The 14542-nt window shown below is 38.1% G+C and overlaps 1 protein-coding gene across 1 annotated transcript in view; it reads left to right on the top strand.

Moving 5' to 3' along the window:
- The window catches only part of RFLNB (refilin B), a 49592-nt gene extending 39296 nt beyond the window's left edge, over positions 1-10296 (top strand). The window contains exons 2-3 of the mRNA XM_089668434.1: positions 240-346; positions 8827-10296. Of these exons, the coding sequence (XP_089524560.1) occupies positions 240-346; positions 8827-9157 (438 nt within the window). The 3' untranslated portion in view covers positions 9158-10296. The remainder of the gene's footprint in view (positions 1-239; positions 347-8826) is intronic.
- Positions 10297-14542: the final 4246 nt, after the last annotated feature.

Here is a 14542-nt window from a genome sequence, read left to right as displayed (position 1 = left end):
CTCAGCAATAGCATGCAGAGGCATTTTTTTCTTACCAATAATTGTGCCATAATCTTTTTTTCTAGAGAACATCATTGACAATCAGTTTATAATATTTCCCTGTCTAATATTTGGAGTTATAAAACTAGAAATACTTTTCTCATTGTTGGTTATTTTTTAATTCCTTCATGTTAATATATTCTGGGAAGTTTAATATTAAAAAATATAACACAACAATCGTATGTTTTCTTTTCTTTCAGAGTACTTCACCTTCTTTAAGTTTGTCCAGCAGTTACACCCCAAGGCTTTGTCCTCTGTCATTTGGAGAAGGTGTGGAATTTGATCCACTGCCACCCAAGGAGATAAGGTAATATACAGTATAGCTTTCTTTCACATTGGTACACATTTACATAGGTGTAATTCATTTATTTGGTATGTAAGCTTTTACAATCATGTAAAGTCCACATAGTTACTACAGGTAAATAGGCCGTTTTTGCATGATCCCCGAGGACTTTTATTCCAAAGCAGGACACACACATTGTTAAGCTGATACTCAGCCCAAGAGCAATTTGACAGCTTAAGAATGTAATGTTTTGTTGTGGTATTGGCAGTACAAAGAGCTGAAATAACCAGATGTTTTACTTTCAGATGGCAAAGTTTCCAGGAACAACTATTTTAGTTAATAGTTAGCCGCAAAGTACACCTTTTGTTTTTAACTCGATACTGACAAAAGTCTACTGTAAAGATCATGTGTCATAGACTGTTCACCAATGCAAATACATTGTCTGTAATTACTGCTAGAACATTTATATAGACTTCCTCTTATACAAATTAACCCAGGAGTGTGATTATTTCTTTGATAAATTTGTGAACCTAACATATTAGAAATAATCTGTTTCGTTTTCATAGCAGCTTGGTCAATGCTACCACGAGAAAAATCATTATTTTGTTTTAAAGTAGTTCTAATCAATAACATATCTATAATATTTTTAATATAAATGTTGTATGACATTTTGATATGTGCATTTTGGGACATCTGGCGGTTTTAGGAAATCTGGTTAATCTAAGATTGGGGCTTTGTTTCTCACTACCCACTTTAAGGCAGGCTATAGATGGTGCAAATTTCCTTCCTGAAACCACAGGCTGCAGGAAAGAAATTTGCACGATTACTCCATCAACACAGTCAGTGTTGACAGGGGAATGCCTCCTCCTGAGATATTGTATTCTCCCGGTAGGGAAAGCTGTCCCCACCAGAAGAGAAGTGATTATTACTAGTGGCAGTCACTAGTAATAATCGCAAGTAAAGGCTGGTTGTACCCAAGTTGATTGATCGATCAGTGTTTGCTGACAGCTTATTTTGGCAGCCCGCACTTGTATGTCTTATTAAATTTCCTTTAAAAGAACCACGTTTACTTTATAACACAACTGCTTCTCTTGATCACATGTTAACCACTTCCAGACGGGACACTTTCACCCCCTTCCTGACCAGGGCACTTTTCAGCTTTCAGCGCTATCACATTTTGAATGACAATTGCGCGGTCATGCAACACTGTACACAAATTAATTTTTTACCATTTTTTTTAGACAGATAAAGCTTTATTTTGGTGGTATTTATTCACCACTGGGATTTTTATTTTTTTTGCTATGTAAATGAAAAAGTCCAAAAATTTTGAAAAAAAATGTTTTTTTTATAAAATTTTGCAAATAAATATTTTGTCATAAACCTTGGCCAAAATTTATTCCGTTATCTTTTTAGTAAAAAAAAATCCAAATTAGTTTATAACCAAAAATTATAATTTGTAAAATTTTTTTTTACATTTTTATTTTATTTTTTTATATTATTATTATTATTTTTTTTTTTTTTTACATACTGTCACCCTAGCAGTACAGTGTCACCATGGTGACACTGTACTACTTGTGGGAGGTGATGAAGATTTTTTTTTTTTTTTTTTACACTGATTGCTTTTACACCCATATAGGATATAAAAGCAATCATTTCTCTTTCTCTCTGTGTGCATTCTTGCAGTCATTGAGAAGTACTGAGTGAGCTGTGATTGGTCACAGCTTGTCACATGGTACAAGGCTGTTGTGAATAGCCTTGTACCATGTGACCTCTGTGACCATTCACAGATTTCACACGTAGTAAGCAATGATGTCACAAGTGACATCTTGCTTACTACTTTGCATGTGATCACTGATTGGCCAATCAGTGATCACATGATCCAGACCTCGTACAGAGGTCCCATCCGACGATCGGTGTTTCACTGTGTCCGGAGGACACAGCGGGCACCGGATCGTGGTGCTGCGCACTCCCAGGGAGCGCGCACAAGCCGGGTGCAGGGAGGCCGTTTATAAATGGCCACCCGACCCTGCACTGCCACCGTCCGGCCGTTTATATACAACGGCCGGTCGGAAAGTGGTTAAATAAACATGACACTGATGTCATGCTACTGATTGAATCCCTTTTACATGACATCATAGGGAAGGACTTTTTCAAGCTAATTATGTAGATGACAAGAACCAGAGAGGATTTTCTAATCTCAGTTTCAAATGAAGCACCACTATGGTAGACTTGGGTATAAACCGGTGTAGAGCTATTTACCCTGAGGTCATCACAGAGGACAAGGGGGCACTCTTTACGTTTGGATGAAAAGAAATTTAATCTCCAAATATGGAAAGGTTTCTTCACAGTGAGAGCTGTGAAAATGTAGAATAGACTCCCTCAAGAGTTGGTTCTGGCCAGGTCAGTGGATTGCTTTAAAAAAAGGCCTGGATTCTTTCTTAGATACACAGAATATAACTGGATACTAACATTTATAGGTAAAGTTGATCCAGGGAATATCCGATTGCCTCTCGGGGGATAAGGAAGGAATTGTTTTCCCTGCAGGAGCAAATTGGATCATGCTTTGCTGTTTTTTTTGCCTTCCTCTGGATCAACTGTGGGTATAGGATTATCATTTTTTTTTTTAATGGTTGAACTGGATGGACTTTTTTTCAGCCAGACTAACTATGTAACTATATATAATCCATAATCCATAGAAGGGAACAGCTGATATCGCATCTTTCCAATCCTGCGATGTCAGAGTGGTCAACTTCACACAGGTATATTTTATAGTTCCTTCAGTGACATTTGGCAGCTGTTATCAGAGCCAAAGAGGTCCAACAAAATCTGGCCACTGTCATATAGTGCAATATACAGCATATATTTATACTTGAATACTGATTTTGAGCCAGCAGTCTGAATATATCATGCTCGAAATAAATAAAGAATTAACAATGTTCTATTTTATGAACCTTTTCATGTTTCTGCAAGATATTTTTCTTGCCAGTTGTCTGTTTATTTGGAAATACATATTGTCCCTTTACAGAGTCCATTAATTACACACTAGCTCCTCCTTTCAAATGCCTGTGGTGCTTTAACTGTAAAGAAATACTAAGAAAGATTATTGTCATCCTCAAAACCTTGTTTCTTAAAAAGATCAATAAAAACAGACAAGAATGTGCATAGCCAGAGCATTAATGGCATACTGTCTTTGACATAGGAAATCCTTTTAAGAAAATGTTACTAGAAGTTTAACATTTGCATTAAAGATTTCATGGGTACAGAGAATGTCTTCCAGATGACTGTAAAAGTGGATGTTGAATAAAGAACTAAATGTTCAAAGCAAAGTTATGTTTTCACTGGAAGTTCCCATTTGTGACAAGCAGTAAAAATACAAATATATAACTAAAATGGGAACTGTAATTCATATGTTATCTGCCCTACACCCAGTCCAGTGAAAGAAAAGTAATGATTAATTATGAATGTGCCGACTGAGTAGACAAGGATTCATTTTCAATTGTTCACTACTTGGATATCCATGTCTAACATAGTGAACTGAAATTGTGTGAACTATGCCTACTTGCTACTAATTTTGAGATGAGTTTTTGTTTGCAGCAGCCTGATTTTCTAGTACTGGTTCTGTAATGTAGGGCCTGCAGGAACCATTACCCTGTAAGAAATATCAGCAGATATCCATAGCCTTTTTAACTTTTTTTTAAATCCCTCCTATCACTCATCCTGTTGCTTTACTGCAGTATTATCCAAAGTGTGGGTTGCTTACCAATGGTGGCCTACTACTGGTCCTAACTCTTACTGGTACATGGCAGGAGTTGGCATTTAAAAAGAATTACCAGATGGAGCCCAGAGAACAAAAATAGCTTTTATTCACATTTTAAATAACTAAACTTAAAAGCCTTTACAAGAGGGAGAAAATCCCCAATATGAGAATTGTTTACTGTGGTGGTAGCAAATAAGCAATTGAAGGTGCATGGTGATTTAAACTACAGACTATGTGCTGTAATTGGAACCAGGCTATGCGTTGTATTTGGAACCAGGTTGTGGGTTGTATTTGAAAACAAGGTATGTGTTGTATTTAGACTTTTTGCAGAGAGCAGTCTCTTGATTAGATTTTTTTTGGCTAGCGATATCTACGGCGGAGTGGTCTTCATCATAGATTTCAGAGTTGAGAAGGAGAAACTGAAATTCAAATAGCAGTAGGCACAGCTGAAACATGTAGCTGCCAGTGTTCAAAAAGAAATGAAACATGGCACTTAAGTATGCTTGGTGCCTGCAGTTTGTACCTGTTAGCAGCTTCTTTTTTTATCACTTTAAATGTATTTCTCAGTGTGCAAATACACAAATTTCCCTTTATATAATCATCTTGTTTCTCTGTATATCAGGGGTCAGATTGAGAGAAATAGGGTTAGCATTTAAATTTAGCCAGGCTCTTCTAAAGTGCACATGTGCTTACATGGAACATGCTGACAGGAGGAGAGAGCATGTTGCTTTTTCATTGTTCAGACTGCAAGCTGGGGGTGTGTTTTTGACCAAGCTCTGCTGCTACTGTAGTGAAGGTAGAGAAGTGTATGCTTTATGCTTTGTTATGTAAAACAACATACTTCCCAACTAAGTACTGAGATGCTTGCTTAGAGTTCAGCTGTATTGAATCAGATTAACATCAGTGAGAACAGCTTTTTTTATGTGACGTAACATGAATGCAATGTATTTGTAATTCTCCCTGGTACACTATCTATGGATATGTCCTGCCCATTTTATTTCTGAGTGTGAAAGATATGTGGAATATGTACTTTGGATATCTTGATGTATCACAGGTGGGGTGGGTGTACTGTGTGTGGAAAGTACTGTAAAGGCCACAGGTGTATTTTGATAAGCGTCTTCCTTTTTTAATTTTGTTTTGTTTGTTTTGATTGTAATAAAAAAAAAAAAACATTATTGAGAACTAAAAAGTCAGTTATGCCAACATCAGAAGGTAAATGTATCAAAAGAAGGTACAAAGTCTGTAGATAACATCTTTCAGAGAATGTTTCATGTGGCAGGCTTATGCATGCTTAGTGAAAGAATTTACTGTGAAAGCTTCCTTATATTTCTGTGAATAAATAACTCACTCGTAAAAAAAAGCTGCTAAGTTTTTAGTGTGCAAACATAATCAGTTTCTTATCTAGGTGTAAAATGCAATACATATAATTTCTCATGAACAAAAAGATAAAAATATATGTAATCTAAATATCTATACAAATTATGAATATTTTTACAGCAAAAGTCACATTTTCTGTACATAAACTGGTAAAAAAGAAATGTCAGACACTGCATGAACTATTAGGATGTTTTTAACAACAACTATATATATATATATATATATATATATATATATATATATATATATATATATATATACAGTTGTGTTCAAAATAATAGCAGTGTGTTGGAAAAAGTGAATAAAGCTCAAAATCCTTCTAATAGCTTTTATTTCCATACACACAAATGCATTGGGAACACTACACATTCTATTCCAAATCAAAACATGAAGAAAAATATATCAAATTTGTGTTGTTCCTCTAAAAAAATTGAAGAAAAGTGGCTATTCTTCTATCCATTCGAATGGTAGTTTTTCGCTTTCTTCAACATCTTTCAGGTTTTGGTTGCCATTTTAAAGCATTTGCGATCATTTTAGCTGAGCGGCCTATCATTTTCTGCACTTCTTTATATGTTTTCCCCTCTCCAATCAACTTTTTAATCAAGGTACGCAGTCCTTCTGAACAATGTCTGGAAGGACCCATTTTGCTCAGAATTTCAAACACCTCTCAATTAGTGATTCAATTACACAGAATCAGCATCATGCATGTCATGACTGTTGGGTCTGTTGGATTTCTATTACTCTACTACACCTGCTAAATTATTTCCCATGTAGAAATATCATTTCTACCAAAAACAGTGATTGATCAGGTTAGTGATGTCTGACTGCTATTATTTTGAATATATATATATATATATATATATATATATATATACCCACACAATCACCGGCCACTTTATTAGGTACACCTGTTCAATTGCTTGGTAACACAATGTAGATGTGGTGAAGGCAACTTGCTGAAGTTCAAACTGAGCATTAGAATGGGGAAGAAAGGAGATTTAAGTGACTTTGAACGTGGCATGGTTGTTGGTGCCAGATGGGCTGGTCTGAGTATTTCAAAAACTGCTGATCTATTGGGATTTTCATGCACAACCATCTCTAGGGTTTACAGAGTATGGTCTGAAAAAGAGAAAATATCCAGTGAGTGGCAGTTGTGTGGTTGAAAATGCCTTGTTGATTGCAGAGGTCTGGTCTGATTAGTCTCGATTTCAGCTGTGACATTCAGATGGTGGGTCAGAATTTGCTGTAAACAACAAGAAAGCATGGATCCATCCTGCCTTGTGTCAATGGTTCAGGCTGGTGCAAAAGCTTTAGGCAGGTGTGAAGAAATGCTCTAAAGTAAGAATGCCTGCAAAAATATATATTTTAATATTTTAGCAATTTACAAATGCAAAGTGAGCGAACAGGAGAAAAATCAAATCAATATTTGGTGTGCCTACCCTTAGGCTTCAAACCTTACACTTGTACATTTCATACCCTTGCACAAAGTCAGGGATTTTTTAGGATTAGAGTCAGGTGTACAATTCACCAACTATACCAAGCAGGTGCTAAGGATCGTCAATTTCATATGTAAGTTGAAACACAGTCATTAGTGTAAACAGAAACAGCTGTGTAGGAGGCTTAACACTATCAAAGGAACAACCAAACTCTGCTACAAACTTGGGGTTGTGGAAGACAGTTTCATGTCAAAGGTCATACACTATGGCAAGACTGAGCACAGCAACAAGACACAAGGTAGTTACACTGCATCAGCAATGTCTCTCCCAGGCAAAGATTTCAAAGCAGACTGGGGTTTCAAGATGTGCTGTTCAAGCTCTTTCGAAGAGACCAAAATGAAGAGGCAAGATTGAGGACTGTAGAAACAGTGGTTGACAAAGAAAACTTAATGCAGCAGATAAAAGACAAATAATGTTTACTTCCCTTCAGCATTGGAAGTTGTCCAGCAGTGCCATCAGCACAGAAGTGGCAGAAACCAGTGGGGCACAGGTACACCCATCTACTTTTTTAGAGACATCTGTCCAGAAGTGACCTTAATGTAAGAATTGCAACTAAAAATCCATACCACCGACCTGGAAATAATACTAAGCGACTCAACTATGCATGAAACATAGGAACTGAGGTGCAGAAAAATGGCAGCAGGTGCTCTGGACTGATGTGTTTGTCATATGGCTGGAGAGCGGTATAATAATTAGAGTCTGCAGCAACAGTGAAGCGTGGTGGAGGCTCCTTGCAAATTTGGGGCTGCATTTCTGCAAATGGAGTTGGAGATTTGGTCAGGATCTTTGGTGTCCTCAATGCTGAGAAATACAGGCAGATACTTATCCATCATGCCGTATTATCAGGGAGGCGTGTGATTAGCCCCAAATTTATTCTGTAACAGGACAACAACCCCAAACATGCAGCCAGTGTCATTACGAACTATCTTCACCATAAAGAAGAACAAGGAGTCCTGGAAGTGATGGTTTGGCCCCGTAAAGAGCCCTAATCTCAATGTCATTCAGTCTGTCTGGGATTACATGAAGAGGCAGACGTATTTGAGGCAGCCTACATCCACAGAAGATCTGTAGTTAGTTCTCCAAGAGGTTTGAAACAACCTATCTGCCTTCAAAACTTACCTGTTCCTTCAAAAACTGAGTGCAAGTGTACCTAAAAAAAACTGATGCTGTTTTGAAGCAAAAGGTGGTCACACCAAATATTGATTTGATTTAGATTTCTTTTCATTTACTTTCCATTTTGTTAGGTGATAAAAATAAACTATTAACACTTCTATTCCTGAAAGCATTTTTAAATTACAGCATTTTTCACACCTGCCTAAAAGTTTTGCACAATAGTGTATGTATATACATTTGCTGTATGTATAACCAGTGAAAAAGAAAAGAAAGACTCTGATGAATGAGGCCTGTTATTTGAAATGTTTCACGTGATATAAATTGCTGGTCACATTTATCAGAATGTATTAAGCAACAATATGAATTGCCCCATAGCCAGGGAGGGGACTGACAACTCATGGGGCCCCCGGGCAATAGGGGATCATGGGGCTCCTGTGTCCTTGCCCAAACTCAAAAACGCCTATGAAAAAGGTACCAGGGGCATCTCATGGGGCCCCCTACTGACCTCGGGCCCTCAGGCAGTGCCCAAGTTTCCAAATGGTCAGTCCGCCCCTGCCCATAGCAACCAGAGAGTAACTGACCTTTTTGGTTGTAGCCTCAAAGAATCACATTGTTTGTTTTAACAAACAGTTTTTCATTTTACAATGCCAATATTTGGAAAGTGCATGTGGTTATACTTTTCTTTAAACATAACCTTTTGTATCTTAAAGTGACACATTATTTTTATAATCCTCAAATACTGTTATATTTTGTCTTTCCAGGTATACATCTTCTGTGAAATATGACTCTGATAAGCACTTTATTGACAACATCTACATGCCTGTGGGCCTGGGTGTCTCCTCATGCAGTCAAACAGTAATCTGCGTTCCCAACTGTACATGGCGCAGCTACAGAGCCGAAGTTCACTTTCAGCCAAAGAACAAACCACAGAGATTCATGAGCACCACCATAGTTTATCCAAAGCACACAAAAACAGTCTACACTACCACCCTGGATTACAACTGCAAGAAATGTATGAGGCGTTTTCTGTCTAGTGTAGAGCTGGAGTCCGCTGAACATGTGGGGAACGAGTGCTTTGCGGATGAATACTGACTGCCTATGTGTCTACCTCCATACTGTACAAGACTATAAACATGGAGCACTTTGGCCAACCTAATATTAAACTGACCCATCACAAAGGCAAGAAAATGCAGAACTAAAAAGCTGTAAAATATGAGAATTATTGTAGGCAAAATGTTTCATCAGAAAACTGGTAGTGACACTTTTTTAACCTATTGAAGATGGTTCATAAAATCATGTGCAATGGACAGCAATGTGACTACAAAGGATAGACTATACTCCAGTCTTACTAAAACCTACGGGTATCTTATAAAGCACTAAAATACTTCCTTGTATTGTATATTGGAGTCTAGACAAGATGCTATTATAATCTATTTCTTCCTTATAATGCAATCATTTTGTTATGTTACTCTAGACCAGCCTTTGTCAACTTTTTCCACACAGAAAAACCCTTGAAATAACTTTCCGTCTCAGAGAACCCCTGCTAAAAATTACTTTATCTACACTCATGATACATTAGTGTAATGGTCAGTGGAAAGAATGGTCCTTGCACTTGTGGGCACTGGGAAAAATTACCCCCTTACAGATAGCTAAATGATAGATCAATGGTATCAGTGGGAACTTATCTGACAGGCAGTTATTGCTCATTGCTCTTGGAACCCCTAGCAATCTCTGGAGGAACCCTGGTTGATAAACCACAGATAGCTAAATGATAGATCAATGGTATCAGTGGGAACTTATCTGACAGGCAGATATTGCTCATTGCTCTTGGAACCCCTAGCAATCTCTGGAGGAACCCTGGTTGATAAACCCTGCTGTACACAGAATCAGTTTGTCCAGCTGGAGGCCCTTGAGCTGGATATGGTTTTCTGTCACATCCATACCTTATCCTGAATAAATAACACATCTATATCTTTAACATGTATAGTTCTTTCCATTAAAAAATATTCACAACAGTCAATATTGGTGCCCCGAAAGGTGCTACTTCTGAACACTTACATCTGAGATCAAAAAAACTTGGGTATGGAATCAAACTGGTTACCTGGAGGCTCAGTTGGTTGGAACAATAAAAGACTAAGATGGACAGCTAAATCATTTTTGATGTGATAGCCAAATATGCATTACTTTTCCAGCACCATTTTTGTATTCTAAATAAAAATAATACAATTGTGTGTCATTGTGAATGTATTAATATTAAAATGACAAAGCACAGAAAGATGTATGGTGTACAAAGGGGAAACAGATGGCACATACATAGTTCTCAAAGAGAAGGTAGGTGACACGGGTAAATATTCATTGAATTTAATGAGATTGCTTGGACTTTAAAATTCTGACTTTCAGCATGATGGTGGTATTGACAGTAGGTAGTAAACAATGAATGCATTACATTACACACTGTGGAAAGGAAGCTCTCAAAGTCAACATATGGAAGACCCTAGATACACCTAAGTGGTGCAAAGGTTTTTCACAAATAAATCCTCATCCGGATGTGTTGGCCAACATAGCTACAAGCTGGTGTAGCTAACACTGTTCCTTTATTAACTCAAGTAATATAAAGATTTGTAAATACTTTTCTTAAGCAAAGAAAACTTTCTATTATTCATTGTTCTGGATAGAATGTGGAAAGGTTAGAACTTCTTTAGGTCATTTAATGTTTTTAAATTGTTATTTTGACAGAAAAATTAGAGAAAATCTCCCCAGTGGGGACTTGTAAAGCAATATAAACCTCACAGAGGTACTATCTGTCCCATTCTCTAACACATAAAGGTTTGGACTGGAGTTCCACTTTAAGCCTTTAGTAGTTTAACTATGTTGTGCAAATAATACTGTGCCTTGCTTATTATGGGTTTGTTTTAACTCCAAGGCAGAATGAAAAATTCCTATTATGCCTTCTGCAATTGATATAACACTGTCATATGAGCTAATGTCAGCAGACATTCCCTTCATGTCAGGTTCCCACAAGCATTCCAGTGAACCCCTGTGAAAATGGCAGTTATTGAGTGATTTTGGGCTCCAGCACAGCCCTTAACAGGACAAATTGACATTCCTTCATTTAATGTGGATGTGCAGGCCCACATTTTATTTCCTGTGTACATGTGTAAAAATGTGCAACAAAGCATAATGCCATTTGTAGCTCCATAGTAGGCAGCATAATGAGAAATCCAGAATTATGCTTTAAACAGATTTTTACCTTTCCTCTTTGTGTCATTTTTCATTTATTTCCCAGTGAGCATGCTTATGTCTGATACAGTATTTATTCAAGAAGGCCCAGAGGACAAATGAACAGTGTGATACTGTAGAAGCTGCTTAACTATTTTTGCAGCAGTCTTTTCAAGCTTTACAGATAGACATACAGGAGTGACATTCAGTGGCGACTCTAGGAACAATATATAGGGAGGGCCCATAGGATACCACAATCAAAACTGGGGGCACCTAATGATTTTCACCACTAAATCATACCACTTTAAAAAAACAAGTAAGGATATATAAATAAGATTTCAGAATACGAGAGTAATGTGGTATACAGTTAAGCCTTTTTATTGTACTAACCTAACACTTAAAAGAGCTTTCAAAAAATTTCCTTTCTTCCTCAGTTATTGCTTCATAACTGAGAAAGAGGGAAAAACTCTCAAAAGCTTTTCTTTATAGTTTAAATCAATTTCAGCAAACACCAGGACTGTGTAATTATCCCCCTATGTTAAATTTGTCACTAATGAAGACCAATGAACAGACCCTGAGTGTTTTTGTGGGTCTCTGTTTTTTTCTGGCCTGATGGTCAGAGACTGCAGACATACTACAGGAGATGGTCAGAGATTGCAGGCATTCTACAGGAGATGCCCATCCCCATCAGTGCCCCCATACATCATTGTCCCCATACATCAGGTATCTCCATCAGTTTCCCCATTCACCAGGTGTCCCCATCATTGTCCCCATGCATCAGGTGTCCATATACATCAGTCTATATACACATAATTTTGCTCTGGGACTTAAATAAAGTGCAACATGTATTACAATAAATATTAACCAATTTTATTAGTGGGAAAATATAATTGACATAAGATGACATAAAAGGTTACTATATTGTAAAGTTGATTTATGATAATTCCATAATATATTTCATATCAAGTTACAATATTACAAATGTAAACACATGATTCAGTTAAAATTGCATCTTTATGATAGTTCCATAATATAATTAATATCAAATTACAATATTATAAAGGTCAACACATGATTAGTTAAAGATACATCCTTTAAACCAGGGGCGGACTGACAACTCATGGGGCCCCCGGGCAATAGGGGATCATGGGGCCCCTGTGTCCTTGCCCAAACTCAAAAAAGCCTATGAAAAAGGTTCCAGTGGCATCTCATGGGGCCCCCTACTGACCCTGGGCAGTGCACGAGTTTCCAAATGGTCAGTCTGCCCCTGCTTTAAACTCAATGCATTTCTTGAGTCATTGCCCACTCCATCAGAAGTAGATGCACAGATAGATGTTTACAAAATAGAACATCAGTTGTAAATATATAATATGACTAAAAAAAGGTGTTACATATAATAGCCAAGGGCTACCATAGGAGACCCCATACTTACAATTCAGATATGCATGGATCATCGTGGATGTCTGACTCAGGAGCTGTGGGAGATGTGTCCCAATACATCGGGTGTCCCCATCAGTGTCCCCATACATCAGCGTCCCCATATATCAGTGTCCCATACATCAGTGTCCCCATACATCAGGTGTCCCCATATATTAGTGTCTCCATACATCAGTGTCCCCATTCATCAGGTGTCCTCATCCATCAGGTGTCCCCATACATCAGAGTTGCCCCCTTGTATTCACAGATGCTGTTTAGGCAGCTCCTCCTTCCTCTCCCGCACTATGAGTTCTCATTTCCCCCTGCTGGAGGAAGGAATCCTCTCTCCTGCAGAAGCCAGCCACTGTCGAAGAGGAGAAGCATGAGACTTCTTGTACCCTCTCACAGTGGCTGAACACCTGCACCTAATTTTGGGGGGGTGGGGGGTGGCACACAGGAAGGTGGGCAAGGAATACCTTCTCCTTACCTACCTGTAGCAGCGCCACTGGTGGCCACATTTAATCCACAGAACAAACAGTACAGTAGTTGGAAGAACTATCTGTTTTTAATTCTGAAATACAGGCAGACTGAAAAAAACACTTAACGCAGTTAGGTATTTAATATTTATTATGTTTTTCTTGATATCAGTATCTTGTAATCCCTTCTGCTAAAGCTTTGTAGACTGAAAGATGGAAGGGCAGTACTTACAGTCAGGTCCATAAATATTGGGACATCGACACAATTCTAAAATTTTTGGCTCTATACACCACCACGATGGATTTGAAATGAAATGGACAAGATGTGCTTTAACTGCAGACTATCAGCTTTAATTTGAGGGTATTTACATCCAAATCAGGTGAACGGTGTAGGAATTACAACAGTTTGCATATGTGCCTCCCACTTGTTAAGGGACCAAAAGTAATGGGACAGAATAATAATCATAAATCAAACTTTCACTTTTTAATACTTGGTTACAAATCCTTTGCAGTCAATTACAGCCTGAAGTCTGGAACGCATAGACATCACCAGACGCTGGGTTTCATCCCTGGTGATGCTCTGCCAGGCCTCTACTGCAACTGTCTTCAAACTGTCACCTGTTTCCCTCCATCCTTCCTTCCTTCCTCTTTCCTCTTTCTTTCCCTCCTTCCTTCTTTCACTCCTTCCTTCTTTCCCTTTCTTTCCCACCTTCTTTCTTTCCCTCCTTCCTTCTTTCCCTTTCTTTCACTCCTTCCTTCTTTCCCTGTCTTTCCCACCTTCTTTCTTTCCCTCCTTCCTTCTTTCCTTTTTTCCCTTCTTCTTTCTTTCTATACGTCTCTTTCTCTCTCTCTCTCTCTCTCTCTCTCTCTCTCTCTCCCTGTCTCCTGTTTCTCTCCTTTCTTTCTTTCTTTCTTTCTTTCTTCTTTCTTTCTTTCTTTCTTTCTTTCTTTTCTCTCTCTCTGTCACCTGTTTCCCTCCTTCCTTCCTTCCTTCCTTCCTTCCTTCCCTGTTTCTTTCCCACCTTCTTTCTATCCCTCCCTTCCTTCTTTCCTTTTTTTCCCTTCTTCTTCTTTCTTTCTATACATCTCTTTCTTTCTCTCCCTGTCTCTTGTTTCCCTCCCTCCCTCCCTCCCTCCTTCCCTCCCTCCCTCCTTCCTTCCTTCTTTCTTTCCCTCTTTATTTCCCTCCTTCTTTCTTTCTTTCTTTCTTTCTTTCTTTCTTTCCTCTCTGTCTCCTGTTTCCCTGCTTCCTTCTTCTTTCCCTCTTTCTTCCCCCTTTCTTTCCCTCCTTCTTTCTTTTCCTTTCTTCTTTCATTCCTCCCTTCCTTCCTTCCTTCCTCTTTCCCTCTTTCTTTCCCTCCTTCCT

Source organism: Staurois parvus, unplaced genomic scaffold (genome assembly GCF_062004578.1).
Source record: "Staurois parvus isolate SC_StPar_1 unplaced genomic scaffold, SC_StPar_1.0 ptg000058l, whole genome shotgun sequence".
Lineage (NCBI taxonomy): Eukaryota > Metazoa > Chordata > Amphibia > Anura > Ranidae > Staurois > Staurois parvus.
This window is presented reverse-complemented; position numbering and strand designations above follow the sequence as displayed.